Genomic DNA, 27,944 nt, shown 5'->3' with positions numbered 1-27,944 from the left:
TACTAGTAGTGTATCAACAATTGCCAAGGTCAAGAGAGATTGTCATCAGCTACTGTTTCTCTGAGACTTCTGAAAATGGCAATCTGTATTGCTTGTGATAAAATAGCACATTACTTTTAATAGCTGGAGGTCAATGGCGGTAAACTTTATGGTAGATTAGAGAAGCGTATAAATTCTTAGAAAAAAGAGTGTCACTTGGGAGCCTTTCATCAAATACAAGATCTTATCAGTTTTCTTCCCTAACATTTCTGCATTCTTGAAAGTTAAGCTTCCATGGTTTGCTTATGCTCACAAGGAAGAACTTGCATGCTCGCTACACCCTGAACACATACCATTCAATTTCTCCAGTATGGTCTGAAAGACTATTACCACAATCAGTGCCCCTGTTTTTGTTAGCACAAAACAGAAAAGGAAAATGGAAAAGGAAAAAGGGAGAGGGTGAGGGAGAAGGAGAGGGAGAGAGGAAAAAAGAAGGAAAAAAAAGAAGAAAAAAAAGAAGAAAATATTCTCATACTCTGAAGTTCAGTAGTTCACTTAGCCAGCTATGTCTTGCAATTATCTACTTGAAATCAGAGTGCAATTGAGAGGTATGATTTCTCTTCTACTACGTCTAAACCCTTGGCATGCTTACCTTCCAGAATGTCCTAGGCTGAGAACAGTTCTTTCTGGACAGACAAGATGTGTCTGAGTTTTTGGCTGGGACAGAAGTAAGTTTCAAAACACTGCAGGGGAAACCTACTACTTTACTGTACATGTGTTGCTACTGTTATAATAGCAGCCTTTATCTGCTACAGCTTTTTTTTTTTTTTCTATTCTGACATTCTTTCCTTCACAGGAAAGTAAATTCTGTCAAGAGCTAAAAAAATCTCAGGTAATTAGGGATATTTTTAGGAGCTGACAGAATTCTCTGTCTCCAAGGCTCTTCTACTGTGGTGAAATTATCCATATCCATTAGGGCAGTATGTCACTGCCCTAATCACATTGCAACAAGAGGTGACGTTGTGCACTGATGTTACCACAGAATCACAGAATGCTTTGAGTTGGAACAAACCTTAATGATCGTCTAGTTCCAACCTCCTTGCCATGGGCAGGAACAACGTCCAATAGACAAAGTTGCCCATAGCCCTATCCAACCTTGTACTTGGCCTTGTTGAATTTCACAAAGTTTACTTCGGCACCCTTCAAGGTGCTGGTCTTTATGACATGCTGGCAAGGATGTACTCAGAAGGGCCTTTTCCTCTTCTTCAATGACCAGTTATTTCTGTTGATTGGCACTACAAGGGTCAACATTGGAGCAAGCAGATGCTAGATTTTCACATTATCCCAGCATCCCTGTGGGGCAAACAGGACTCAACTGCTTTCTTGTGGTATTATAGACTGAAGAGGATGTTCAGGTGCTGTTATGACCTTACTCATTATAAATGATTGTGAAAAGGGGGTGGAGAGCAAGTCTTCTCCTGGACAGCTTTTCTGGCTCTCTCCCTCCAAAGATTTTCAATGGTTAAGAATTAGTTTTGCGCTGTTTTATTACCACATAGCTCACCATAGTTCTAGCAAAGACAGAGAAAGCAGAACCTTATATTCTGCATAGATATTTCATCTCACATCCAGCACTCAAGAGTTTAATTCAGCATCAAGATACAGCAGCTGTTATCTGACTTATTTCCAAAATATCAAGGTCTGCATCTCTGGAGGAACAAACCAAAGAGATTTACTTGCTTTCCATAAGGCTTACATCAGGTAGTGCGGTGAGCAAATGTGTTGCGTAAGTCATTAAAAATTAATTTACTATAAATTACTAGCAGATTGTAGGGGAATTTTGGAATGATAACATTCTCCAAAACCTATAGATTAAAGGGCCTCAGGAGTGTTCTAAAGAAGTTCTTGATATTAACCATTTGCTCTTTGTTTCCACAGATGTTACAGTTGAAATTCAAGCAGCACTTCATGATGGCCTGACTTTCCTCCCACAAGATTCACTGGACTTGCTCTATGGTTTCACTGAGGAGAGAAGGTAAGAGTGTAAGCTAATAACAAGTCTATGCTGAAGAACAAGGAACAGCTCTTACAGCATGAAGAAACTATCTTCCAGTAATCTTTGTATCTTCTACATGTTTACTCCATAAGGTGGCCAAGAGGACGTTCTAGATGGTCTCTGTTTTATAACCATAATAAGTACCACGATACATGTTGCCACCATTCAGGCTGTTAATCTAGTGATCCTGATTTATTTTCTTGGCCCCAGCAAAGCCGCTGCAAGCCACAACAGTCTCATGCAGGTGCCAAAATGAAACTGACCTCAGCTCGAGCATCAGTCCATGTCTGGATTAACAGAAGCAGGATCATTGCATGAGGGATATCACATAGTTATACTCCAAAATGTAGCAAGCATGGGGAGACAGAGAGGCAGGTAAGCTGGAGGTCACCAGGTTGAACTACAGAGCTACTCTGTACTGCAAACATCACCCTATAGAAATAATCACTTCATACTTTCACACAGGAAAAGAAAGATAACACTTCAGGAAAGATAAGATGAAAAATGAATAAGAAAATGAGACCAAAGAGAACACGAGAGAGAACACGAGAGAGAGAAAGTGGTCAAAGCCAATAGGCAAGTATGTGAATAAACAATCACAGACACACACGGTGAGAGAAAAGGGATGCTGTAATCTAACCTGCAGCCCGTTGTAAAAACAGGAAATAAATACACATCTACAGCAGCAGCCTCTAGAACAGCACATTTCTACACCAGATCTCATGTTAATATCGTGCCACTTTATCTGATGCACTGTTGTGTTTATCTACATCAGTTCACTCTTTCTTCCTAATCAGTTTGCCTCTCAGTTTTCAGACAGTTGCAAGTGGCATATTGAACGACACTGAAAGCTGGTTTTGACACTGAACTCTTTGCTTCACTACTGCAGGCTTTTCTGTGTTGAAGTCATTCCCCATTTTCCCATTGATGGACATCTGGCTTACTGCCACAGGGTCTCTTTGAGCTCCTTTCCTGCTCCAGTGATTTACAAGATTAAACGGGTTCATTACTCCTTTGATGTCCTTGTATATGCCTGATAGGCTTGCACCAGCTGAACCTACCAAGACTATTTGTAGTAGGTTCTGATTTTAGTTAGTTCCTCTATTTTGAAGCCCTCCTTTGAGTTTCTTGGGAGCTAAGGTGCCATGTTTTCCTCTGGAAAGCCACAAAATAGACTAACTACCATCACCCCTTGAGGAGTGGTGGGTTCCACACTTCTTTGAATAAAGATTTTGCTGACAGCACAATGGTCTCAAGAGGATTCTTCAACTCTACAACTGTATGAGACAGTAGATAAATATTTATGAGAGTGGCAGACTGGCATAAGCAGATAAATTATTCTGTTTCTCATTCAATTCCTACTGTTTCCTTGAACAAAAAGCTAGAATTTTTTGTCAGGGTGAGAAAAGATACCAAAGCAAAAACACTTTACTAGAACATAACTTGCTAAATTCTCCTTGCAGTTCTTCTATCTGAGCTAAAGGTAAATCCCACTAGCAGGTTATTCATGGAATTAAAGTACTCCCACTAATTTTAGGTGCTATGATCAAAGCCTAACACAACTGCAGGCAGGTGGTGGTTACTTTATGCCAGTTAATCAGTACAAAACAGATCAGACCTATAGTAATCCAAAAACTAACCACAGAGGTCATTGGAAAACATTCACATCAGACAGGCTGATTTATCTCCAAGTATGGGAGGAGTTTCTGGAAAGTTTATATACACCTTCTTCCCATCATGTGTGCACAATGGACAGAAACCCTGCGCTGATGAATCCATGAGACATTATTTCCAGTCACTTCTTTTGCAACAATCTCTTTCTGAAGTAGAATAATTAAAACTATCTGGACCAAGAACTATCTGGAAGATATTTCACAATTCACTACACTACTAATCTACACATAGTCTTTCTATAGCCAAAAGAATATGAGGAATAAGAAAATGTCCTTCTTTTCATTTCTGGGAGAAAGCAAATGCTACTTGTTTAAAACAAAACACAGAAACCTTTCAGGATAGCTATTTTCTTAAATATCGAGATATCTGAATACTTTATGTGCACATTTCTTTGCTTGATTAGCCCATGTAAGTCTTTTATGTAAATGCAGAAGCCAAAATTTGTTAATGTTGAGACTCAGAGCAGAAAAAAGCATTCAGGGGAACCACTCAGCTTTCACCAGATATCCCAGTTTTCTCACTTCAGTAGCGAATCCTAAGGTAATTTCACCATTTATACTCCATGTTTCCTGCTGTCACTGAGCAGATCATCAGTGCTGCCTGCTCCAGCATGGATCTGATGCCTAGCATTGGTCAAGTCATTCACATGACTGAATCCACTGAGATCCATGATGTTGGGTAATAGCTACAACTGTGAATATATGAAGGAAAAAAACCACCCTAAAATCTGGGTGTTTAATTCAGAGAATTCCTGACCCTAGCTCTACTGGTGTCAGTGTGGGTAGGCAAGATTTTCTTAGAGTTACTGCATACTAGAATGTCCTTGAACTCAAGTATTCAGTGACTTCTGCAATACTAAAAGTCCCCTGAAGTGTGATTTCCCAATTATAATGTTGAGATTGGTTCTTGAACAGTCCATAGACTCCTGGAATGCCATACTGAAAGGAACTTCCTGGAATTACCTCCACTTTTATTCCAACAAGCTGCTCAGAGAATGAATGCAGCCCACAGCAAAGTCCATCAAGTTTCTCCAGCTCACAGGCACTGGCTCTAGGTCAGTGTCAGTGTCAGACTAGGTCAGACTCTGATCAGGTACTGATCAGCTCTTATTTTCCCTACTTACTTCTCATGGAGACACAGAAGTTATAGACAGATGTATTTTTTTTCAGGAAACAGATTTCAAATCACTTTCCAGATCCCTAGAGAATGGAGATCATTACCACTTAAGGAAGTTCTGATTACTCTTCTCCAAATTATATACAGACGACTTCCTAGGAAAAGTGGGAAGGAGGGAAGAAGACAACATCGATTCTCTTTTTATTATTGCCTTGTGAGTGGTGAATGTGACAGCAAAGTGAATCACAGAATCTCTATCTTATGAAGGATGCTCCAAAAGTAATGCCTCCTATTTTACTATGTTAGCCCACAACATCAGAGGCGGATGTTGGCAGTATGGAAGTAGAGTTTGAACCTTCCCACCAATATTCCATTACATTTTGTTATTCTGTGACAGATGACAGCAGAGGGATGATCTGACAACATGCTGTTTGGCATGGAAGTGTGTGTGAAGCAAAGCTATGTGACTGAATTCCTCCATGCAGAAAAAGCAGCACCCACTGACATTCATCAGTGTTTATGAATGTTTCTGGAGACCAATCAGTGGATTACAGCACAGTGAGGCAGTGGGTGGTGCACTTCAGCAGTGGTAACAGCTACGGTGGTTCACTTCTGTCGGTGAACATTTTTCATCACTGACAAAAATACATTGCTAATGGTGGTGCCTACGTTGAAAGATAGTGTTCTGTAGCTGAGAGTCTGCTCTACCAAATGGAGTTACTTTGCTGAATGCATCTGCTGTAATTTCCGTAGAAATAAATAGGAGGCATTACTTTTGGAGGGGCCTACATATATGCAGCCCAAGACAATTTGGCTTCACATAGAATCATGGAATCATAGAATCACTCAGGTTGGAAAAGACCTTAAAGATCGAGTCCAACCACAACCTAACCAAACTACCTTAACTAACAACCCTCCACTAAATCAGGTCCCTGAGCACCACATTCAAATGGTTTTTAAACACACCCAGGGATGGTGACAAAACCACCTCCCTGGGGAGCCTATTCCAGAGCTTAACAACCCTTACTGTAAAGAAGTGTTTCCTGACATCTGACCTAAACTTACCCTGGTGCAACTTGGGGCCATTTCCCCTCGTCCTGTCACCTGTCACCAGTGAGAACAGACCAGCCCCACTCTCTCTGTAAGCACCTTTCAGATATTGGCAGAGAGCAGTAAGGTCTCCCCTCAGCCTCCTTTTTCACAGACTGAAAAGCCCCAGTTCCTTCCTCATAGGCCATATTCTCCAAGCCCTTCACAAGCCTTGTTGCCCTTCTTTGGATCTGCTCCAGCACCTCCGTGTCCTTTCTGTACTGAGGCCCAGGCAAGCAAAAAGGTTGGACAAACATGATATCATCTAACCATTGATGCAACACCACTATGCTCACCAAACCATGTCACTCAGTGCCACATTTACCCTTTTCTTGAATACCTCCAAAGGCACTGAAATTTGTGACTCCACCACTTCCTTGGGCAGCCTGTTTCAATGCCTTACCACACATTCTAATAAGAAATTTTTCTTAATATTCAACCTGGCTGCAGTGTGGCAGAGAAAAGCTCCATCTCTCTTCCCCATCTCTCATCGAAGTCACAGCTACAATCCTATCCTGCATATTTGATTGTATCATTGTGGATGTAGCACTACTAGTGTTTACATGAACAGCCAGCTTTAAGTTCGCTGCTCATACACACCCTTTGCTGAATACTGTATCTGTTTATCTACTGTCTGAAGTCAGTGATCCACTACAGAGCCCTGCAGCTATTCATGGATTCACCACTTACCTCTCAGAGGGATTCCCAAGGAGACTATGAGATGGACAATACAGAGTGCCAAATACTAAGGGAGTGTGAAATGCCCATCACATTGTCACAACAAGAGCACTTCTGTCCCCTGAGGGACATTGGTTAATGTGTTCCTTCTGTATGTTCAACTGTCTGGACACTCTACTTTCCTCCCGCTACCACATGGCTTAGTGGGCAAACATAAATAGCCCTATGAATATTATAATTAGCTGGTGACTCACTGGCATCTCTGGAATGCAAACCCTGTCTGGCAAACCACAGGATACTGGAGACACGCTGACAGTTAAACAAAGCCATTGCAGTCTATAATTGCAAGCTACTAGTTTTACAACCAGTGTCTCCATAGTAAAATGCCCAAATGTCCTTTATAAAGCTATATCAAAACACAGAGATCGTACATAACTTTGGCATTTTGCTTGTTTGTGCACAACGGTTTCAGAGATGGGGATGAGAGTCAGACAGCTGAGGTCAATGTGTGGTACAACCTATAATGCAATTTCTGCTGTTCATCATACACTCTTGTGATTGCCTTTTTGACACAGGAGTTAAGAGTCAGGGCTTTGATGTTTCCTTCTTGGCCCATTAACACCATCCAGCGTGGCTTGTATGTGATGCATAATGTCATGTAGTAGTTGGAAGTATCTCTCCCTAGAGTTAATCTTTCTCAGCGTTTTATGTGAATTATTGCAAGTCATTCTTTACTTCTGTGGCAGATTCACTCTGAAAAGAGGAGCCAGTATCTGCTGAGGAGTGCTGTCTCATCTGGTGGAATATGTTGAAGAGCAGAGCTCAGCTCATTTGTAATTATTGAGATCATCTAGATTATTGCAATCAAACCTCACATTCTGCAGGTCTAAAATAATTCAAATAGTTCAAATGTGAAGTTTTAAAACCCCATGAAGTATAATTCATTTGCAATAGCTTGGTATTTTATTTACTGTTTCAATGCAATATAGTTGTTCATAAAAAATACACAAGGAATACATCTTCAGGGTGCAAAATGATGTGTTTTCCTGCCTCATCATGATTAGCAGTAGGCTATGATCCTTCGCTAAAAGCTGACGGAAACAAAAAACCAATATAGCAATATAGGAGAGATTAAGTCTAACAACTGCAGTTTCATTTTGCATATTTCAGGGTAGATGAGTCAAACCCTCTTTTGTTTACATTTCCCTTCTTGATTAAAAAAAAAAAAAAACAACAACTATGCATGGTACCCAGTAGGATACTGTAAGAACTTCATTTTAAATATCAGTAAGCATTGTTTTAATATATCAGGCTTTCTGGAAGAGAAGAAGTGTTTATCTTGGTATCCTAACCAGATTTCTCTTTCTCTTTCAAAATTCCCAGTGTTATTTCTAATTTCACATTTATATTCAGAACTTACACCTTGTGAACTGTTCAGCAGACGCTTCTTCACTTTACTGCCAAAATTTACATCAGTAGTACAGTAAAGCTGCCTATATATTCCCACCTCATGCCATCCTATTTCACTGTGTCAGTTCTCAATGGATGCTATAGATGTGTCTTCTCATTTAAATGCTGTGATACCAGAGGGTCACAGAGTTTAGCCCTCTGCTATGAGAAGTAGCCCTGTTCATTGCTCTTTATTTGTCTCCTTTACCACTATTTTGCTGCTTGTTCCAGGCTTTCATATCTCTGACAGTTTCAAACCTTCCTCTAATGTCTTACCTGAATGTATTTCTTAAATTGCTGATATCTGTTTTTTAATGATACTCTTTGTCCTTTAGCTTGAGTGATTCCCCTAATCTCCGTCCGGCTACTCCCCTGATCTATTTGTGGAAAGCAATCATATCTCCCTCTTCCACCTGCACACGGTAAGAGTAACCAAACTCAGTTTTGTAATCTATTGAAAATAGTCTGTCTGGCTTCTGAACACAGTATTAACTCCTCAAGACCAAATCCGTATTTCCTGAGCAAAGGAAATATGATCACACTTTTCTAGATAAGCTGAAGCCAAAGCCCTGTCCATTCTCATAATTTCCTCCCTATCTCTATAAGACCTACTCTACCTTATCCTGCTTTACCTTATCCAGTAATGACCTTTGCCTTTTTCTTTAACTGTATAACACTGTGGCTTACAAGAGTCTACAAACCAAGACACCACCAGTTTTGAGAGAATGGATTTGTAGCACAAATTCCTATTCCTGATCTTTAATTCCCCTAACAGGTAATTTCAACAAATATTCCCAAATCAAATAGAAAAATTCCCAAGCTTTTGTGGCAAACCAGTTCTCTCCAGATCATTTCTCTGTACTCAGCCATGGTGAGTACTGATGCATCTTGAGTACTGTGTTCAGTTTTGGGCCCCTCACTACAAGAATGATATTGAGGCCAGGCAGAGAGTCTGGAGACGGGCAACGAAGCCGTGAAGAGTCTGAAGCACAAGTGTTATGTGGAGTGCCTGAGGGAACTAGGATTTTTCATTCTGGAGGAGTCTTGAGGGAGACACTGCTCTCTGCAACTACCTGAAAGGAGGTTGTGGCAAGGTGGGAGTCAGCCTCTTCTCCCAGATAACAGTGATAGGATTGAGAGATAGCGGCCTCAAGTTGTTCCAGAGGAAGTTCAGATTGGATATTAGGAAAAATTCCTTCTCAGAAACTATGGTAATGCATTGAAACAGACTGCCCAGGCAGCTGGTGGAGCCACTGTCCCTGGAGGTGTTCAAGAAACGTTTTAGATGTTGTACTGAGGGTATGGTTTAGTGGGCACAGTGGGGATGGGTCGATGGTTGTACTAAATGATCTTAGTGATGATCTTTTCCAAACTTAATGATTCTATGATTCTATTCCTGCATGACAGCCTGATCCCAATTCATATTGTGGATATTAGAATCATAGAATCATAGAATGGCCTGCATTGAAATGAACAACAATGATCATCTAGTTTCAACCCCCGGCTATGTGCAGGGTCGCCAACCACCAGACCAGGCTGCCCAGAGCCACATCCAGCCTGGCCTTGAATGCCTCCAGGGATGGGGCATCCACAACCTCCTTGGGCAACCTGTTCCAGTGCATCACCACCCTCTGAGTGAAAAACTTCCTCCTAATATCTAACCTAAATCTCCCATCTCAGTTTAAAATCATTCCCCCTTGTCACATATTCACAGAGAAAATAAGACTTCTGGCTTGTTACTCCCTTTCCTAGAACTCCATCATTATTATATCCCTGCTAGCCAGCTTCTTACTTACTTTACAATGTTTATTTATCTCTACCATTTTTAATTTTAGCAATGATTTTCAATAAAGTACAAATTGATAAATTGATAAATGCTCGCTGGACTCCAGATAGATTAAATCAACTTATTTCTGTTTATCTACAGAAAAAAATCAACTGTATTTTGAAGAGAAAATACAAGTTCAGTGTTTGGTTCTCTTCCAGCTCGCAGAATGCTTTTAAATGCAATTAGTCTTCTGATTGTGAATGTACTTCTCAAGCTGTATCCCTGTGCTCACCCTCAGCATTAACAATATCTCATGCATCTGTCACTGCTCAGTCACACACCTGACTCCCTTCATATTGCAAAATTTGTCCCTTATAGCCCATGTTATGATCTAGCCCTTGTTCTTTTGCTAATCTACAATGATTCAATTCACATTCACTTAACTGCAGACACACATCAAGCTGTTGGTTGTGCTGCAATTTATATGTTGGTATGGTATACAAGAAAGGGCTGGCACTGGTGATGTTCTGTGTGAAATAACTGTCTGTGACATCAGCTGCTGCATTACTTTCAATAAAAAGACAGTAAAAGAAAATCCCCAGGAAGTCTTTTCTTCCTTTTAGTTCTGTAATCTCCTCCCTGTCTGAGAAGGGTAATAGGTGTGTGCTGCAAGAAGTCTTTTAACACAGTTTACCCCGCCCTCAAAAAGAGATTTACTGCAACTTCCATCTTATTGGGCTCCACTCTGTGTCAACTTAGAAGCAAGCTTGGACAGCATGCAGCTGTGAAGTGCAGTGCTAAGAGCCTGTTGGGCAAGGCTCAATTTTAGCGATCCAAGTGGAGTGCAAGACAGGCATTAACTGCACAGCTTTGAATGTATGAGAATGGGTTAACAAAGGAACTGCTTTCCACTCTGTACTGTCAGCAGTAAATCCATAGAAATCCATGCAACTCTCACAATGCTCTCACAAAATGCTCTCACAGGTGTGAGGCTGCTCCCCGAAACTAAAATGCAGCATACAAAAGCCCTTCAGCAACAACTAGCAGCAAAATACATTCCTTTGGAAAAGTATATACTGCACCGTAAACCAATGGAATTTTTCCAATTAACTTTAGAGAATGCGATGATATTATGTTGGAATTGGACCCAAGAGCCTAGTCTTCCAAAACCATTACAGTGAACATAAGGAATACATAAATAGTGAGAAAGCATTTTGTTCCTTTGCCGATACATCTCCAGCAACACAATGACCCTAAGCAGACCCAGAACTTCAGTTCAGCATTGTCCAGGTAAAAGGCAAACATTCCCTAAACATAAGGTGCAGGAACAAAATGAAAACACTGTTGCACCATGTAAGAGCAATCAGGAGCCTTACACAAAATGGATGGAGAGTGGACAGAGATGTTTTTAGTCAAATATTGCAATAACCTTTTATTATTGTTCATTATATGATGAGCCTTTATGCTGAAAAGACATCATTAAAGTTAAAATACTGAACATTGACAGTGCAGTCTAGGATGGAAGTGAGATTCAAAAATAAAGGAAAAGTAAGTCAGAAACTTCACATAAGAGCATACTTACATATGTAGATATACATGCATATATGTATATACTGTAGTAAAAAAATCATGCATCAGATCTGCAGTGGAATGTTTGTTCTTTACATTTCTCAATGAAAGATATGTTTTTGAAAACAAATAAAAGGATATAGTGTATCAATTAGCACATGAACTAAAATTCTACTCTGATTAACACAGAGTAGATGCTGACAACCATTTGCAATATCAGTTTTCTGGAAATCATCATGTAGAAGATGGCCATGTGGGAGGGATACAGTTCTCCTGCTCTTTTTGAGCAGCAACTTCCATGACAGACTCAATCAGAATCAGTAGGGCTAACTGTTGAATAGCTCTACTGTTTGCACGGCCATGTGACTGGAGGACTATCAGAACAGGTTGATACAATACCTACAGATGGACAGCTGTTGAGATTGTGTATCTGGGGGCTATAATTTTGGATCTAGCAACCAGAAAAAGTGTTACCACTCAGCATTATCACAGGCACCAGTAAAGCCAGACTGCAGCCAAAATAAGCTGCCTACAGACAGTAGAGTTGAACTGGTATTTTGTGCAGGCGGTGCAAATCCCCCCCAATGAAAAAAACTGCTGAAGTGTAGCAGAGCTGTCAGACCTTTACCATTTTTATTCATAATCAAGTTGCAGAAGAGCCTCCTGCTACTCACTGCAATTTTTGGGTCAGGCAGAGATATTCAAAGCACATCCCTGATGGAAAGATTTTCTCTGCCAACAGCTCAAACTGTATTTGGGGGTTAGAAAAGAGGCACAGCCTTTGCATACGTCTGACATGTTAATTCCTTTGGCTGCCTGGAAGAATGTATCTGAACTCAAGGGAAAGCAGAGATCCCAACAAACCTGCTTTCCTTCAGCTTTCTCACTAGTATTTCAGATGAACTCGTTCTTTTGGGGATTTCTTATTTCTTTCTCTGTGTTTTCTTGTACACGCACACACATATATATAAGCTGTACTTCAGTAATAATTGCCATTGGAGTTTGACATCCCACAGCAGAGATTAAATAAATGGACATTAAATCTCACAAAAACTTGAGTGGTCAAAAAAACACCCAAAGAAAAAGAAACATCTCAAAGGCTTATTGATTTCCTCTATCCTCTAAGTTCCACTAGATTTTTAATTTGCTGTCATATGAAAGAAAAAAGCTCATGATTATTTTTCTGTTCATGGTCAACAGATGGTCAACTCTTCGTTGTCAACTCTTTTCCTGCCTAACAGTCCTACTTCTTCATCACTGAAAATGTTCTGGATTAAGAAAATGCCAGTTAAAAGAGATAACATATAAGAATATCACACATGAAACATACAATTACACTATTTCAGCTCTCAGCTGTGCAGTAGAAAAGTATGTCTCTTTACCTGGAATCTCATCTGTATCCCCATTAGTGTGCTTGAATCGATCTCCTTCCACTTGAACATTTGGACACAGAACATCTGAAAAACAAGAGAACCAGTACAAAATTATCACAGGCTAATGAAATATTTTATAAGTTACAGAACTAACAAAATCTGATTTACTGGGTTTTGTCCAACACTTCCACATGGTCCCACAGCAACAATTCTGTTTCCTGTCTCTACATGCCCTAAATTCCTTTCCCTTATTCTATCCAATAACTGCAAGCTGAGGAAGAGATCCAACATGCTACGTCTCGTTTTAAGCCACCTTTTTATTGACTGGCCAGACAAGAAGCCAAACATAACAAATGACCAGAGTCTTCCTCTAAGCTAGGACATTACACTGGGTTTCTCTCTTTCAATGCTCCATAAATCTTTGTGGAGGTCACTGCAAAAGTTTAAAATACAGTTCCACTGTCAGATTTGGTGAAAGTTAATTTCTCAGTGCCCAGCTCTCACTGCAGTGCTGTTCAAACGTATCAGATAGGACAGATCCTAGTTGAAAAACTCCCAACCCTAACGAGACAAAACAGAGGCAAGATGGGAAATGGAATCAGGAGCACAGATTCTGTGGTTTCAGTCACACAATGGTTCCATAGCTAACGAGAATCAGAGAGAAAGTGAAGCCTAGCCTCTTATATCTTACTGAACTGTGTTTGGTTCCCCTGTCCTCTTCTAGGGCCATGACTGTTTACGTGTGTGTGTTCCTTGAGTTTGTTCAAGCATTAAGTATGAGCAAAACTTTGAAGAATATTTAGCTCAACAGAAGGGTTTCAAAGAAGACTGTGAAAATAAGAAGTCATTTCTCATGCTTCCAATCAGCATCAACACCATATGCTTTTCTAAAGAGATCTGTCTACCTATTCACCACTTTCCTGCCATACCACTGAAGTAGCATTTATTTATGCTTTGCTTTACCAGATGAACAGATAATTGCACACTTGTAATCAGTGAGGTCAGTTAGCTCAAGGAATCAGTTTAATGAGATAATAGAAATGAACCCCTAACTTAGGGGCTCTCTGAAGACTTTCTACAGCAGGACCACTTCAATCTGTGTTTGAAGCTACATCTGAAATTGTGCTGTAAGAATGACTTTTCTGAGGATGCTGCCAGCAGGCCGTATTTCTCCTTCCACCTCCTGACTCTCAACAAAAAAAAATAATGATATTCTACCATTCCAATGGTTGGTTAGGTCTAGCAATGAAATAAGATAATTTTCCTGTTCCATTGCACTGATGAATTTACAGACCAGATTATCAGCTGCAGCTGAGGTACTCAAAGCTCAAAGGAAAGGTCACTGTAAAAGCCATTGCCAAAAGCCTCAAAAGCCATGCGGAAATCAGAAGCAGTTGAATACAACCACCTACCCCTCTGCTGCAGCAGAAAGTGAGGCCACAGAGCAGTTAGTCCTGCTAGTATATGTTAATCAGGGCATTCAGAACTGGGCAATTTTGTATCCACACAGCAGGACCAAAGTGCCTTCACCCAAATAAAGGTCTCATGCTGAATAGTTCACATAGACAAGGAGTTTGTCAATACGTTTAGAATACCTCAGCCAAATTCCTATCGGAGTTTTGAGATAATCACAAGCATGCTTACATATCTTTGCCAATCACGCAATCAGATTTTTATTGGTCTATCTTCAGGGCTGCTGCTTCTACAGATATAATGCAGAGGAGTTACCTTTTTCACCACACAGAATCATAGAATGGCTTGTGTTGGAAAGGACCTTAAAGATCCTTCCCACTGGTGGGCAGGGATGTCAACCATTAAATTAGGTAGTCCAGGACCCTAACTAACCCAGCCTTGAACATCTGCAGAGATGAAACTTCCACAAGTTCTCTAGGCAGCCTGTTCCAGTTCCTCACCACCATCATAGTGAAGAATGTATTCCTTACATGTAATCCAAACCTATCTTTTTCTTCTCATTTATAACTGTTACATCTTATCCTATCCAGGCTATACAGTCTGGTGAAGAGTGTCTCCTCATCTTTCTTGTAGGCCTCTTTTATGTATTGGAAAGCCACAGTAAGGTGTACCCAGAGTCTTCTCCAGGCTGAACTGAACAAGCCCAGTAGCCTCAGCCTTTCTTCATAGTAGAAATGCTCCAGCCCTCTGATCATATTCACAGCCATTGTCTGGACCTGTTATAACAAATCTATGTCCTTCTAGGTCTGGAGGCCCAACAGGTAGATGCAGTATCACATTAGGAATTACAGAATTATAGAATCATTAATCTTGGAAAAGACACTAAGATCATCTAGTCCAGCCATCAACCTATCCCCACTGTGCCTACTCAGTCATGTCCCTCAGTGCTGTATCTACCCTCTCTTTGAACACCTCCAGTGATGGTGACTCCACCACTTTCCTGGGCAGCCTCTTCCAATACCTCACCACTCTTTTTGAAAATTTTTCCCAATATCCAACCTGAACCTCCCCTGGCACAACTGGGTAAAGCCATTACCTCTTCTCTTACCAAACCAATATGGGTTGATGCACAGAATCATTTCATGTACATTCTAACTATTGGTCTCTAGTGCTCCCAGTGCCTGGTGGTTTGAAAACCAAAATATTTCGTTCAAGCCTATTTACATCTTCACATTATCAGGTGAAACCATCTGGTTCTTCCTCCTTCTAAGAGGTCTGTACAACTTCTCAACATAACAGGGGAGCTCTACTCTGATAGGAACACTTTAAAAATTGAAGACTTGCAAGAGCCAAAGTTAAACTTATTCCCTTTCATAACCAAGATGTACTGATAAAAGATTTGCTTAGAAGTATCAAAAGTCCTACACTGTATTGATGTTTTGGATTTATTTATTTATTATTATTTTTCTAAGAAATGCACTTTTGGCTGTAAGTACTGAGTCAATTACTATAAGTAGCACTTTTGAGACTCAGTCTGAAAATGAAATGGAAAGAGGTACGTCTATCCAGTAAAATAAGCAGAGAAAGAAATCAATCTGAGCAAAATTCTCCTAAACAAAGAATAAATAAATAGAAAGCATGAGTAAAGTCACTAAAATGTCTTTCACGCACACTGTCAAGGACTCCTGAGAGATATAAAGAGAAGAATAAAACAAGCTCAAACACAGATGGGTACCTCTTAATGAAAGCAGGAACTAATGCTGATCAATTGTAGTCATATAAATTATCATTCCAATCTTAATGACATTACAAGTCCCTCAACAGGTCTATGGCTTCCTAGCAGAGAAATAAGTTTGGACTAGCAAAATCTTCCTGGCATTAGCTGATATGTTTGAACCAGGATTATAAAGCAAATCCATATGCTTGGCCTTGATATAGAACTGTCTTGAACAAAAAAGGAAATACCCATGACAATAAAATAATCTCTTCTTGTAACTTTGTTCTTAATATCTCTTATTACCTCTTAAAGAACTGTAGCCTCACTTTGGCCTTCATTTACAAGTGTCTTGTGCTCCTTTCCTGTCTGTTCCTAATGTATAAGAAGAAACAGCCCGCAAGGGAAAGAAAATGACTGCAATGCCTGCTTTAATTCACACAAGCATATGAAAGATCAGTGCTTTATTATCTAACTTAGCAGACCCTTGCATCCAAAGTAAGAGTGTGCCAGACTGAAAGTACATCAATTGGTCACAAATAACACCATGTCCTGGCACTATATCCAAGGATGCAAAGAGAGAAAAGAGAGGACAAAAGCCATTCCCCTGAAGTCTTTCAACGAGATCCCTGATAAAGGTTTTAACACCAAGTGTGCTTATACCCATTCTTTCTGCTATTGCCAGGCCAAACTTTGAGCTAACCCTTGTGGTGCTTTGAGAATTCCTCAGAAGGTTTGCAGCAATTAGATCCAGCACCAATGGCAGAATGAATAATGAAGTATGCTCTGCAACTATGTTGTTACTTATGTATTTTGTTCAAAATTACTTCCATATCCTCTATCTTATGCATTATTCCACCAATCCTTTGTTCTATCTGCAAATCCTATCATCAAATATTTTACACTTATGACCATGCAGCTCATGGAAATTTGGGAGAATGTCAAGATATTGATATATTCCAGATATATTTACAGTTTATCTAGAAATGATTACTTTCTGCTGATACCTGCTACATGAAATCAGTCAGTTCTTAATCCACCATCACTTTTTAAAGCAAGTGTCATTCAGTAGTAAAAATACCTGTAACAATACCTAGAAAGAAATGCATTGTAGTTACTATATGAACCAAACTGTAACTTCTCACATAAAGGAATAAATTGTGCTAGAGATGACCTCTTTCCCATAAAACAATAATCCCTGTTTAGGTACATAATATTTCCCATTCTTTAATATTTTCTTCACTGGCTTCTGTATCAGTGCTTCTGGTTGTTTTTTTTTTTATTTGTTTGTTTGTGCTTTTTTTTTTTTTTTTTAATAAGGAGATCAAGCAAACCATTTGTGCATATGCGTATACTTAAATATAACTTCATTTTTAGTAGAAATTCATTATCATCATTTCAAAGGCCTATACTTAGTGCTACACTTGGCAGCTAAATGTTTTCCTAGGTATCTTTCTTCTCTCACAATATTGCTATGCTCTAGTAGCTCACACTTGCCAGTGAGGACGCTATGTTTTGTTGGGATAACTGTAGATCATTTCCTTCCACCACAGACAGATTCCTCAACAGCTAACTTTCTGAATGTAGGATAAACACCTGATTTTCTCTAGCTTCTTTTTTCACAATCTTTTTTTCAGAACTCTTTGTGGATCCCTGATCACCCCTTCAAAAAACTGCTCAGTCATCTCTTTTCAAAAGGTGCTTATACATCTTATAGTAACAGCACACCTGATAGAGTACTATCATTTTTCATGAAATAGAATTGGGACAGGTATTCACAAAGTTTAGCTCTAGGGTAGAAAGACTACTCTCCCTAGATTTCCTCTACACTAAAAAAGAGAGAGAACTTCTGAGTTGTGTATTTGAGACGGAACCTAATGAAAAACGTTAAAATTGCTCCTAGAAGCTTTGTTCCTCTACCAAGAATGCTCTCCCAGGAGATGCTTTCATCCCAGACCTTTACAGTGCTTCATTTCAAAGCAGAAGCACCAAGAAATGGTTCAATACATTGGGCACTGAAAAGTTCTTACCTAAACTGAAGTGTCTTAGCACCCGTACTGAAAATCAGATTTAAGATGAGATGCACCACTTTTTGGAGATATCCTTCTCTGCACTGAATATAGGCAGATTACACATCTCTTTTGCACTGGATGCTTTATTTTAAGTCATTTAAATTTAGGTGAAGCACTCCATCATAACATCCTGAAGAACCTTAAGAAAATGAGGCTCTCTGACCCACTTATTGTGATGGTGATGCCTTCCTCTGAATCCTGCTAATCACTGGACATTGTTGACCACTGTTGACTTGGTATGTCTGAGCTTCTTGGTTCAGGGAAGCACAGTATAGCTTTCTGTAAGTGAAGCTAACACTTTTTATTTAAGAAAATCATACTGAGATTTTTTATGATAATGAGTGATTTAAGCCTCAGTTTTACATTTCATCCTTCAGCCTACTCTCTATGAAAAAATCCCAAAGCTGTTAAACATTTTAAAATTAAAAGAGGCAGTACATCTTACAGAATATACTCACTGTAAGACACTTGTCAAATCAGGAACTTTCACTAGTACTAAATTAGCATTAATAACATATTGATGCAAAACTGTAATAATAGAGCTAAACTTACGGAAAGGAATAATGTGAATGATATGATAGTTCTGCTCTCTTTGCCTCCTAGAGTTTTTAAAGCAAAATGAAGTAAAAGGGGAAGAAGAAGGGAAAAGCGGAAGGAAGGAAGGAAGGAAGGAAGGAAGGAAGGAAGGAAGGAAGGAAGGAAGGAAGGAAGGAAGGAAGGAAGGAAGGAAGGAAGGAAGGAAGGAAGGAAGGAAGGAAGGAAGGAAGGAAGGAAGGAAGGAAGGAAGGAAGGAAGGAAGGAAGGAAGGAAGGAAGGAAGGAAGGAAGGAAGGAAGGAAGGAAGGAAGGGGAAAAGAGAATTTGTTCTACACAAAGACTCAGTTAGAGTCTATAAAATAGAAATGGAGAAATTATTTTGCACTCTATTGAGTAGTTACATCTATCAAACTCTCCCTTTAAAGCTGAATCAAGACAGATCTAAACTAGAAAACCATTTTTCCTTTCTGACATTACCATTTTCTACCACTAGACTAGGCCATGAGGCCTCTTCTCCCTCTGCTGAAAAATCCACAACTCCATCCCTTCAAAAGCTTAGGTAAAGACACATGACCATGTCTGTTATCAATGATCCCCAGCTAAGAGTGGTGCAGTCCTACCACTCCTCAGGGTTCTCTATGGAGAAGCCTTCCATACAAAGTACTAAACACAGTCCTTAGTTGCCAGCGCTCCATCCCTTTATCCTTAGGACTCTTGTTAAACAGTTTCTTCAATTTCAGTTTTATTCTTTCAAGAATAAGTCCTCAGCTGCCAGGGGCTTCTCCAGGGACTCATGTATAGTGAATGCTGAACACATGTAGCTGTCAAGTTACACAAGAATAAAGCAGAGGTGAGAAGAGAAACAGCAGGTTAAAGCAAGCATTATTTATTACCATGTTTTGCTTTTTTTTCCAACCAAGAACTTCCAGAATTTCAGAGGAATCCAGTGCACTATCAGACTTTCAGCTATTCTCTGTATCTCTAGTATTATTTTCTTCATTTTCGGCAACAGAAAGTTCCCTTTTTCTCTCAAAAAGCATATTCCTGACTTAAACATTTGAACTGTCCTATCCTCTGACACAGATCTTTATCCTATTACAAATTCTACCTATGGCTAAGGAAACTGTCTGGCAAAGCACACCTCATTAAAAGCTGTCTCCCAAAAATTTAGATCCAAATTCAAAATAGTTGTAAGGAATAACTGTTCTTTGGCTATTGTCCAAAGATGAATTCTGGACCTGATGTGCTTTTCAGAGCTACACAATAAGCACGCAAGAAAGCTTTGAAGGATTTAGTGGGGAAGAGGTTGGCTGTATAGAACAAGCTTCATTTATTTTTCTATTTTTTATTGGGTTTTTTTTAGTAGTTAATATTGTTACTTTTTTCCACAGTGAAATATTTTTTCCCATCAAAGATTAAAATTAAAGGAGAAGGGACTGGTGAGAAAATTCCTTTTAAAGTTAAGAAGATTTCATGAAACCAGTTTTCAGTGGAGCTTTCCCAGACCCCATTAGCTCTGCTCTCCAGCTACTCAGATGGTTTGCTGTGCAGCAGTTCCTCTGGAACACTTAACTCCCTGCAGGCACTTGATAATGAAAATGGCTCCTATATATAGCATTCCTTTTATTTGTTCTTCTTTTTCTGCTATCAAACATTCGGCATGGACTGTTATGAAGCCTCAAAATTCAGGCTTTATCTTTTTTTGTACTCTTTTAAAAATACATTTTCTTTTAAAAGTATGCCTCCACACTCAGCACAGATGCATTAAATACTTTTTGAAAATATTCACTGTCAGATGCTCTTTCTCAGCAAATGAAGTGATCCTTAAAGCACCACCCACCCTTGAAAACAAGTTCATCAGGAAAAAGCCTGGCACATCCTTCGATTACTGTGGCTGCACTGACAGTGTAATGATACTGCAATTGCATCTAGGCTAACATTATAATTTGTAGCAGTGCGTAGGTAAAACAGAGCATAACAGCAATTTTATGATTCCACCTTGCAGTTTAATTCCTAATACAATTTTCACTTTTTTTCCTGAAATCATGCTTTATTTAGTACACTGTGAGGTCTGACATCCATAAATGCCAAGAAAATCATTCCTATAGCCAAGGTGGATTTTACCTTTTCCCATCTGAATTGTGCCTACATTGATTCAGGCTGAGGTTTCCATACTTGCACACAAAAGACCCACCACAATGATGGGGGCCATGATGAAATGGAAAGAGGACAGTAGCTCACAGATTGAGCAGACAGCCCACCCTGTTCCTTGTAACATCACAAAGCAGTGGCACTGCTACATTTCTCCATACAGTGGTTGTGATGTATTGGTGGTTGGATTAGATGATCTGAATAATCTCTTACAACCTTAATTATTCTATGAGTCTACTCTATTCTAAACAGCACCCATCTGGATCATTCTTCACAGTTCCCTGGCTGCTGACTGGGTCCCAAGTGAGTGCAGTGAGAATGCAAATGTCTGCAATTCACAGGGTCATCACTCCCCCTCTTTCTGTCAGCCCTGTGGTCAGAAAATGGGTTCCATGAACAACCACACATTCAGTACCCTGCACTATTCAGTAGGTGTCATAACTCACAGAGGGAAAACAAAGCTATTACTAGGTATTAGAACCTTAGAACTAGGTATACACACCACATACATTCAAGGTCCCAGGCAAGAGGATGCTCTTGTTTTGTTTGTTTCTATAGGTACTGAGAAGCACAGTTCCTTCAGAGGGCAACTCAGAAGGAACTCAATGCAGATGAATTGATTAACCCCTGAAAAAGCTGGTCTCTTCCTACTATTAGAGGGGAAAGCTAAGGATAAGCTAGATACGTATCAAAGACAAAGACACCACAGTTACATTCCCCCAGTGTTTGCATGGTTGGGTGCACTCCCTGGATCTGACACATATTCAGGTTTGCATCTAGGTGAATAAAGGGTATTTGCCTCCAAACTCAGGCCTCTGATGACCACGAACATCCCTTATGAACACCCATCTGGGCCATACAGATGTCCATACAGAGCATTAACAAGCCTGGGCCAAAATGTGCCAGAAACCATTCTCGAAGTTCACCATCACAGATGAGTACATAACATTGCCCAGGAATGCCTCCAGCCACATTTATGGTTTCTAGCTCAGATACAGCCTCTAAATATCGTCCTTTGCTAAGAGCTCTGTAATAAAGATCAAAAGGTGTCACTTGTGAAAAAAAAAAAAAAAAAGAAAAGAAAATGCTGTATTGATTTTATCGTCACAGGTCACCAACTTTACATGCATTTATTTCACAAAAGAAAGTAGGAAGGGACTGATTGCAGAGCCAAAAAACACAATATCCTATTTGAGTCAGGACAAAGGAAGTGGGGGGAATTTTGAAATTTGTAAATGCTTGAAGTACTTTCAAACCTGGTGAAAAAAAGGAAAAAAAACTTGAATAGTGCTGTCACAATTTACCTTCCATCTTGCACCACTTACACCTGCATCATGCCTACAAAAGTGAAAAATATTGTTTTTCCATCAGTGTGGCAGGCCATGCTGTGTACCTACATCCCTAACAGCTTGCATATAAGAGTCTCACTTTTCTCTTTTTGACGCAGTCCACTACATCTCTTTATTTCCAATTTTTATCTGTCCAGTGCTCATGATCTTGATTCAAAGAAGGACCATGTTGCAACTGGTACTCATACCTAAACAACCATGGAGTGACAACTGCACAACGACAACACAGTGTACACTAAACAACCCTATAGCCCATTTCCAGGTTCTCCTATTCTAATCATTAACCTATTAGTAAATCTCCACCAAAAGTTCCTAGTGGAGCTTTTGAACCTTGGTAAGCACTTGTCTTTCCAAGAGATATCTACATGTAGGATTCTCTGATAGCCTTTCCCTCTCTAAGATGCCCACACAAATTCAAGAAAGTTGTTGGATGGCTGACAGCAGACACATATTGTCAAGAGGACTGATGTAATTAGTACCATTTAAACGAGCAGCCTCCAGAATTAATTTGCACATGCTCCCACAGGAATAAGTGGCGCTATGGGAGCTATGAACATAGCATCAGGCCTCAGCACTTTCAGGCTCATTTGCTTGTGTCTGCCCCTAAACAAACAAACAGACTGTGTGCCAAGGAACTTGTCGGCAAACAGCACAAGGTTTTGAGGAATGTAATTAGCAGCAGCAGCACTTTCCACCCAGACTGTGAGCTGATTGCTGCTCTGGGGCATAAGCCCACCCCTTTCTGGTTCACAAAAGGTTTGCAAAAGGCAAAGCTTCACCTTGCAAAATCCTTGGAGGTGTTCAAAGCCAGGTGGGACGGGGTCCTAGGCAACACGATCTAATGCCTGATTTAATGGTTGCAACCTCATTTGTTGTAAGAGGGTTTGGAACTAGATGATCTTTGAGGTTAGCTTCCAACCCAAGCCATTCTATGGCTATGAATTCTATGATTCTATGAAAATCCACTAGAACTCAAAGAAAACAGATTCCTCTGAGTGGTTGATCATCACCTTAGCAAATATATTGATGATGACCTATAAAGCAGCACACAGTGGAATGACATTACAATGTTGAGTTGGAGTTCATCCCCGTTCCTACTCTGAGCACAGATGGATCATGTCACAGATGTCATGTCATTAACAACTGTTTACATGGGTGGAGAGTGACAGGACAAGGGGGAATGGTTAAACTAAGACAGGAAGGTCTTAGGTTAGAAAATTTTTTCACACAGAGGGTGGTGACACACTGGAACATGTTGCCCAAGGAGGATGTGGATTGCATGAAAGGCCAGGATGAATGTGGGTCTGAGCAGCCTGATCTAGTGACTGGCAATCCTGCACATAGCAGGGGGTTGAAACCAGATGATCTTTGAGTTCCTTTTCAACCCATGCCATTCTATGATTCTATTATAATAATTCTATATATTACATATATTTGTATTGAATTACAAGATAAAATTAAAATGCAGATTAATTTATGCAAGTTTTCACCATGGAATCTATTACCACTATAATATGCTTCTAATTCAAACACAATAAACAAAACTACAAAGGAGTCTGTAGACAGTGTCTGTGGAGTCTATGAATGGTAGCGAGAGGAGGCTTAAATATGTTCTACCACACACCATAGCTCTGCCACAGCAACGTTTTGGGACCGCACAGCAGAAGAGCTTGACCACTATTGATGCATCCTCATCTTTTTCTTAAATGCCTTGCACTTTAATACAGGTTAATTATACCTATCAAGGTAATGAACAAATATGACTTACGTGGTCCTTCAGAAGAGCTGAGCTGAAACATCTGCGCTTTGTATTTTTAATACTTATGAGAATCAATACTACATGTGCAAGTATCGATTGTAGAAACAGGAGAAGAATCTTTGCTAACATGGATGGATCTCTCTTATCTTTTTTTCCTGCACTATTAAACAAGTAATATGGAAACATCAGCAGATCTCACAACAGGGAGACGGCAACAAAAGTAGAAAAAAAGAAGAAAAAAAAGCTAAATCTTCTATTGCGGTGGCTGCTTTTAGGATGGGCTCAAATGCTGTAAAATGCTTCTGACAGGACACAGAAGATGTTTTCATTTCACTTGTTTTTCAAAGCACACAGCAATTCTGTTTGTCCTGTAATTGAAACAACTGAGATTAAAAATAAACTCAGTGCAAAACTTGGATACACTGTCTCTCCTAGAACAGGAACATTACAATATTTCTGCTATAAAATCTTATCAATCTCACTTACACTCAGCACTCATGAAAGGCACATTCCCTAAATGAACCCAATGGAGAAGTAAATCTATAGATCTGCTGAAGCAGTCAGTTCCTGCAGCCAGCTAGAGATACAAACCCATCCATCCACTATCCTAATATGTGCAATTACAAAGAGACAAGAGTACAGAGGTTCCTAGGACAAGCACCGACTAAACAGTGATGCACCAAAAAAAAGCAAATGTAAAAAGCAAATTGCAAGAAAACCAAAAACTTTACTTGTGAAACTTCTACGAAAACTTCTCCAGAATAATAATGAGAAATCCAAGTGTGACATTCTAATACCTCAGAATGTTTCCAAGACCGAGTTAATTAGAAGCAACTTGGTTCAAAGCTGGTGCCTTTGGAGTTGATCAATAAATGCACACTGGTTTGTATTCAAATATCTTTCAAGAGAGATATATAGCTTAAGGATGTGTTTAAAAGGGACTCTGACTAGTGTTACTTTTCTTGTGTAATTATACAACTGCAGATTGAACAGTATCATCTTCCATGTGGGTATTTTTTGGTATACTGTAACAGTGGCTCAGTACTCAAATCTTCAGCAGTGTAATTATATCACAAGAGCAAAGCCAGGAAATTTCCATAAAAATACAAGGCTTCACTCCGGTTAAGAGTTTCTGTTTTGTAAGGAATTGTACCATCTTTGTGAAATAAAGGGTTTTTGAAGACAATAAGTGACTTTAGTTCCCTCTTAGAAGAAGGAGCATAAATTAGTATCCTGGCATGAGGGATGGGTGCACCTGGTGGATGCCATGGCTTCAACCACAAGAAAACACAGGCAACCTCCATCCTCCCCAGCAATACATGTAACATGCCTGGCTCCAGAGTGTTGTTCACATGCATTTCAGCCCAAGCTATAGTTTTCAGGCCTCACTTGCCCCATTTCTCCAGGGCTCTACCGTAGCCCAGCTTTCAGCTTTCTTTAGAAAAAGGGGAAATAGCTACATGGGCCACACATGGACTCACCTGAGTGCTTTTCAGTATGCCATTTTGAATCAAAAGCCACAAATTCCATTTGATTTTTTCCCTTCTGGGGAGCTGTTGTTATGCCAAAGCAGCTTCTAGCTGTGGCACTTTGTGCAATAAAGTCAACAGTTGACATTTCTCCTCTTTCCCCTTAAAACTCAGTGGTTTTCTAGCCTGCAGCCCATGTCCTTCCACTAAGTGAACTGGGCCTGTGGGGAGCAAGACCCTGATCAGGCCACCCAAAGGCAGAGTACAGCAGAAGGCAGCTGAAAGGCTCTTGGCCAGCTTCATTAACAAAAGTGCCACTTCTTCAGTGACAAAGCTCTTCAGAAAACATCCATTGATGAAGAAACAAGGCCTTACACTACACCAGGTACCACTGCAAGCTGCTGGCCTTCAGAGCTCAGCAAAATCCCTGGATATGCTTCCTTCTATGCTACAGAGATATTATTAAAACTGACTGAAGAATGCCCAGTGGCTGCTTTCTTACATGCTTCCTTGACTTGAAAAGGGTGATTGGTATCAATGGTCGACATCTTTACTGATTTGAAGACCTTCAGATCTGCATTTCACAGCTTTGAAACACATCAGCCTGAAATTTCTGACTCATATTTTGAAAGGTAACTTCAGACCAATATTCTCCTTATCTAAACAGCCTTGTCCACCTCCAGCTCATACATGCCACCACATCCATACTTTCTAAGATGGCTTGCATGAGACCTGGGCACTTCACTTCCACAGACACTTGCAGGAATCTCTCTTCTCAAGCCTAAAAGCAGCTGAAAGGAAAACAAATTGGAAGTGGTTTTGATTATATCTGCCCCCTCTCTTCCTAGCTACACAGAGGGTGTTGCTTCTGGAGCCTAGATGGCAAGCTTTTGGAGGCCATAAATCAAAGCAGGTACAAGCTGAACTCTGTTCCTTGAGCCAGGTGCACACACTGGTCAATAACTATCTTCCCCCCTTTTCCTATTACAAAGTTTTCCCTGTTCAGAAATAGCAATTGCTAATTTTGTTAAGGAGATATAAGAGGTCTGAAATTAAGCTTCTTCAAATAAGACAACTGAATAAAGCAAGGAGGGGAAAGATTCAACTCAGAACAAAATGGAAACAATTTAAGAGACAAAAAGCACACGAATATCCACCAGCAGCTGCAGCCCTACCAGTTCTCCATACTAAGTTCCCCACTCCCCACTAAGAGCCTGTCTCTTGTAGGAAAGCTCCTATTTATCATGCCCTGTGCCATAACACATGAACTGATGCACTGTGCAATACCCGTGTGTTATCTTATCTGTGTGTATGGAATCAAACTGTGCTGTTTTTCTACTAGCTGACCAGCAGAAATACAACTTAGGCCCCCACAAAGATATGCCAGGAAAATAAACCCATGCTACAAAAGTTGCAGATACATAGCCACAAAAAGAACACCACTGCATGGGCGAATGGGTGATTCCCAAGGATCTACTACCCCAGTGTGACAGTACTCATCTTGAACTTCCTCTCCAAAGAGCTGAACATGCTATCAGTCTGAACAGGAACTTTTTTTTACTGCTGTTTTCATGTTTTAAATAACTGACTTTTTGAACCAAAAATGGAGCTTATTCATTTTGAAAAAGAAAGTCAAAACAAAACATTTTAATAACTTCAAAACTTTTTTTTTCCAATTCCTCTTCATCAACAAAAACATATATAATATGTCTTTTCTCAGAAGGTTTCTGTTTTGATGAATTAGCATTCTCTCTGTGACAGGTATTTAATTAAAAGGTCCCCAAACAGTTCTGAATGATTTCCTTTCCCACACAATGCAGTGTCCACAAGCTCATGCACGTAGAGCTATATGGTGTGGGAGGCAGATAATTTTATCTGCTGCCCATTAGGAAAGAAAGAATTGAAATTGATGTTTCAATAAGAAATATAATACAAATTGCAGGCAGAAGTACAGCATTTCAGCTCAAGAGCCTCAGATTAGTCCTGAAGGACAACTTCCAGCTGTTGCTCCTACTGCATACTCCTCTCCAGCACCAGATGGAAAGTAGATTTAGCAAGGGTTCTGAGATAGAACTCCTTCCTCTGCAGTAAGATAGAGACAAATTAGCACTAGTGAAGTCATTACCTAAAAAAGTAATTTTTTGATGTCTTGGTAACAATTTAGCAGTTATTTCCTATGCTTTATACAGAGTGTATTGGGCACATGGCAAAGCAAAAAGAGGGAGGAGCAAGGACGGAGCTTGGCTGGGTTGTTCGCTTGTCTCTGGACACAAATAGGGCACAATTACAATTCCTTGGAACCGCTAGAGATGAATGGGGCAATCAGCCATTAATTTTATCAGGGAGCACAAGAGGAAAGCAACTCTACAGATAGCTCCCCATGGTTCATTCCCAGTCCCTCATGAGAGCCAGAAGCAATGGGGAAGGTGTGTGTGTGTGTACGTGTGCGTGATGCAGAGGACTGAACCACAGCATCTGTCCCAGACGAGCTATGCAAAAATACTACTGCATGTTTAATTACTAGGGAAGTTTTCTGTTCAGTGAGGTTTGGCTTGCAGTTATGTGTTACTGATGTAGACGGGAAACTGGAAGAGAAGTAATGCTGTTGTAGGAGCTACAGTGCATAAGAAAACACCAGCTACTTTTTGGAGGCTAGTGCTTCCCCTTTTAAAGCGAGAGTTGAGCCTTAGCTGAATATGGTGAATGTTTTTTCATGTTTACCTGACTTCC

At 40.0% G+C, this 27,944-nt stretch overlaps 1 protein-coding gene across 3 annotated transcripts in view; it reads right to left on the bottom strand.

The window, feature by feature from the left end:
• COL22A1 (collagen type XXII alpha 1 chain) overlaps nt 1–27,944 on the bottom strand; it is a 226,658-nt gene that overhangs the window by 149,704 nt on the left and 49,010 nt on the right. For all 3 annotated transcript variants that reach the window (XM_048938956.1, XM_048938958.1, XM_048938957.1), the window contains one exon: nt 12,761–12,835. In XM_048938956.1, coding sequence (XP_048794913.1) covers nt 12,761–12,835 — 75 coding nt within the window. The remainder of the gene's footprint in view (nt 1–12,760; nt 12,836–27,944) is intronic.

This window comes from Lagopus muta, chromosome 3 (genome assembly GCF_023343835.1).
Source record: "Lagopus muta isolate bLagMut1 chromosome 3, bLagMut1 primary, whole genome shotgun sequence".
In the NCBI taxonomy this organism is placed as follows: domain Eukaryota; kingdom Metazoa; phylum Chordata; class Aves; order Galliformes; family Phasianidae; genus Lagopus; species Lagopus muta.
This window is presented reverse-complemented; position numbering and strand designations above follow the sequence as displayed.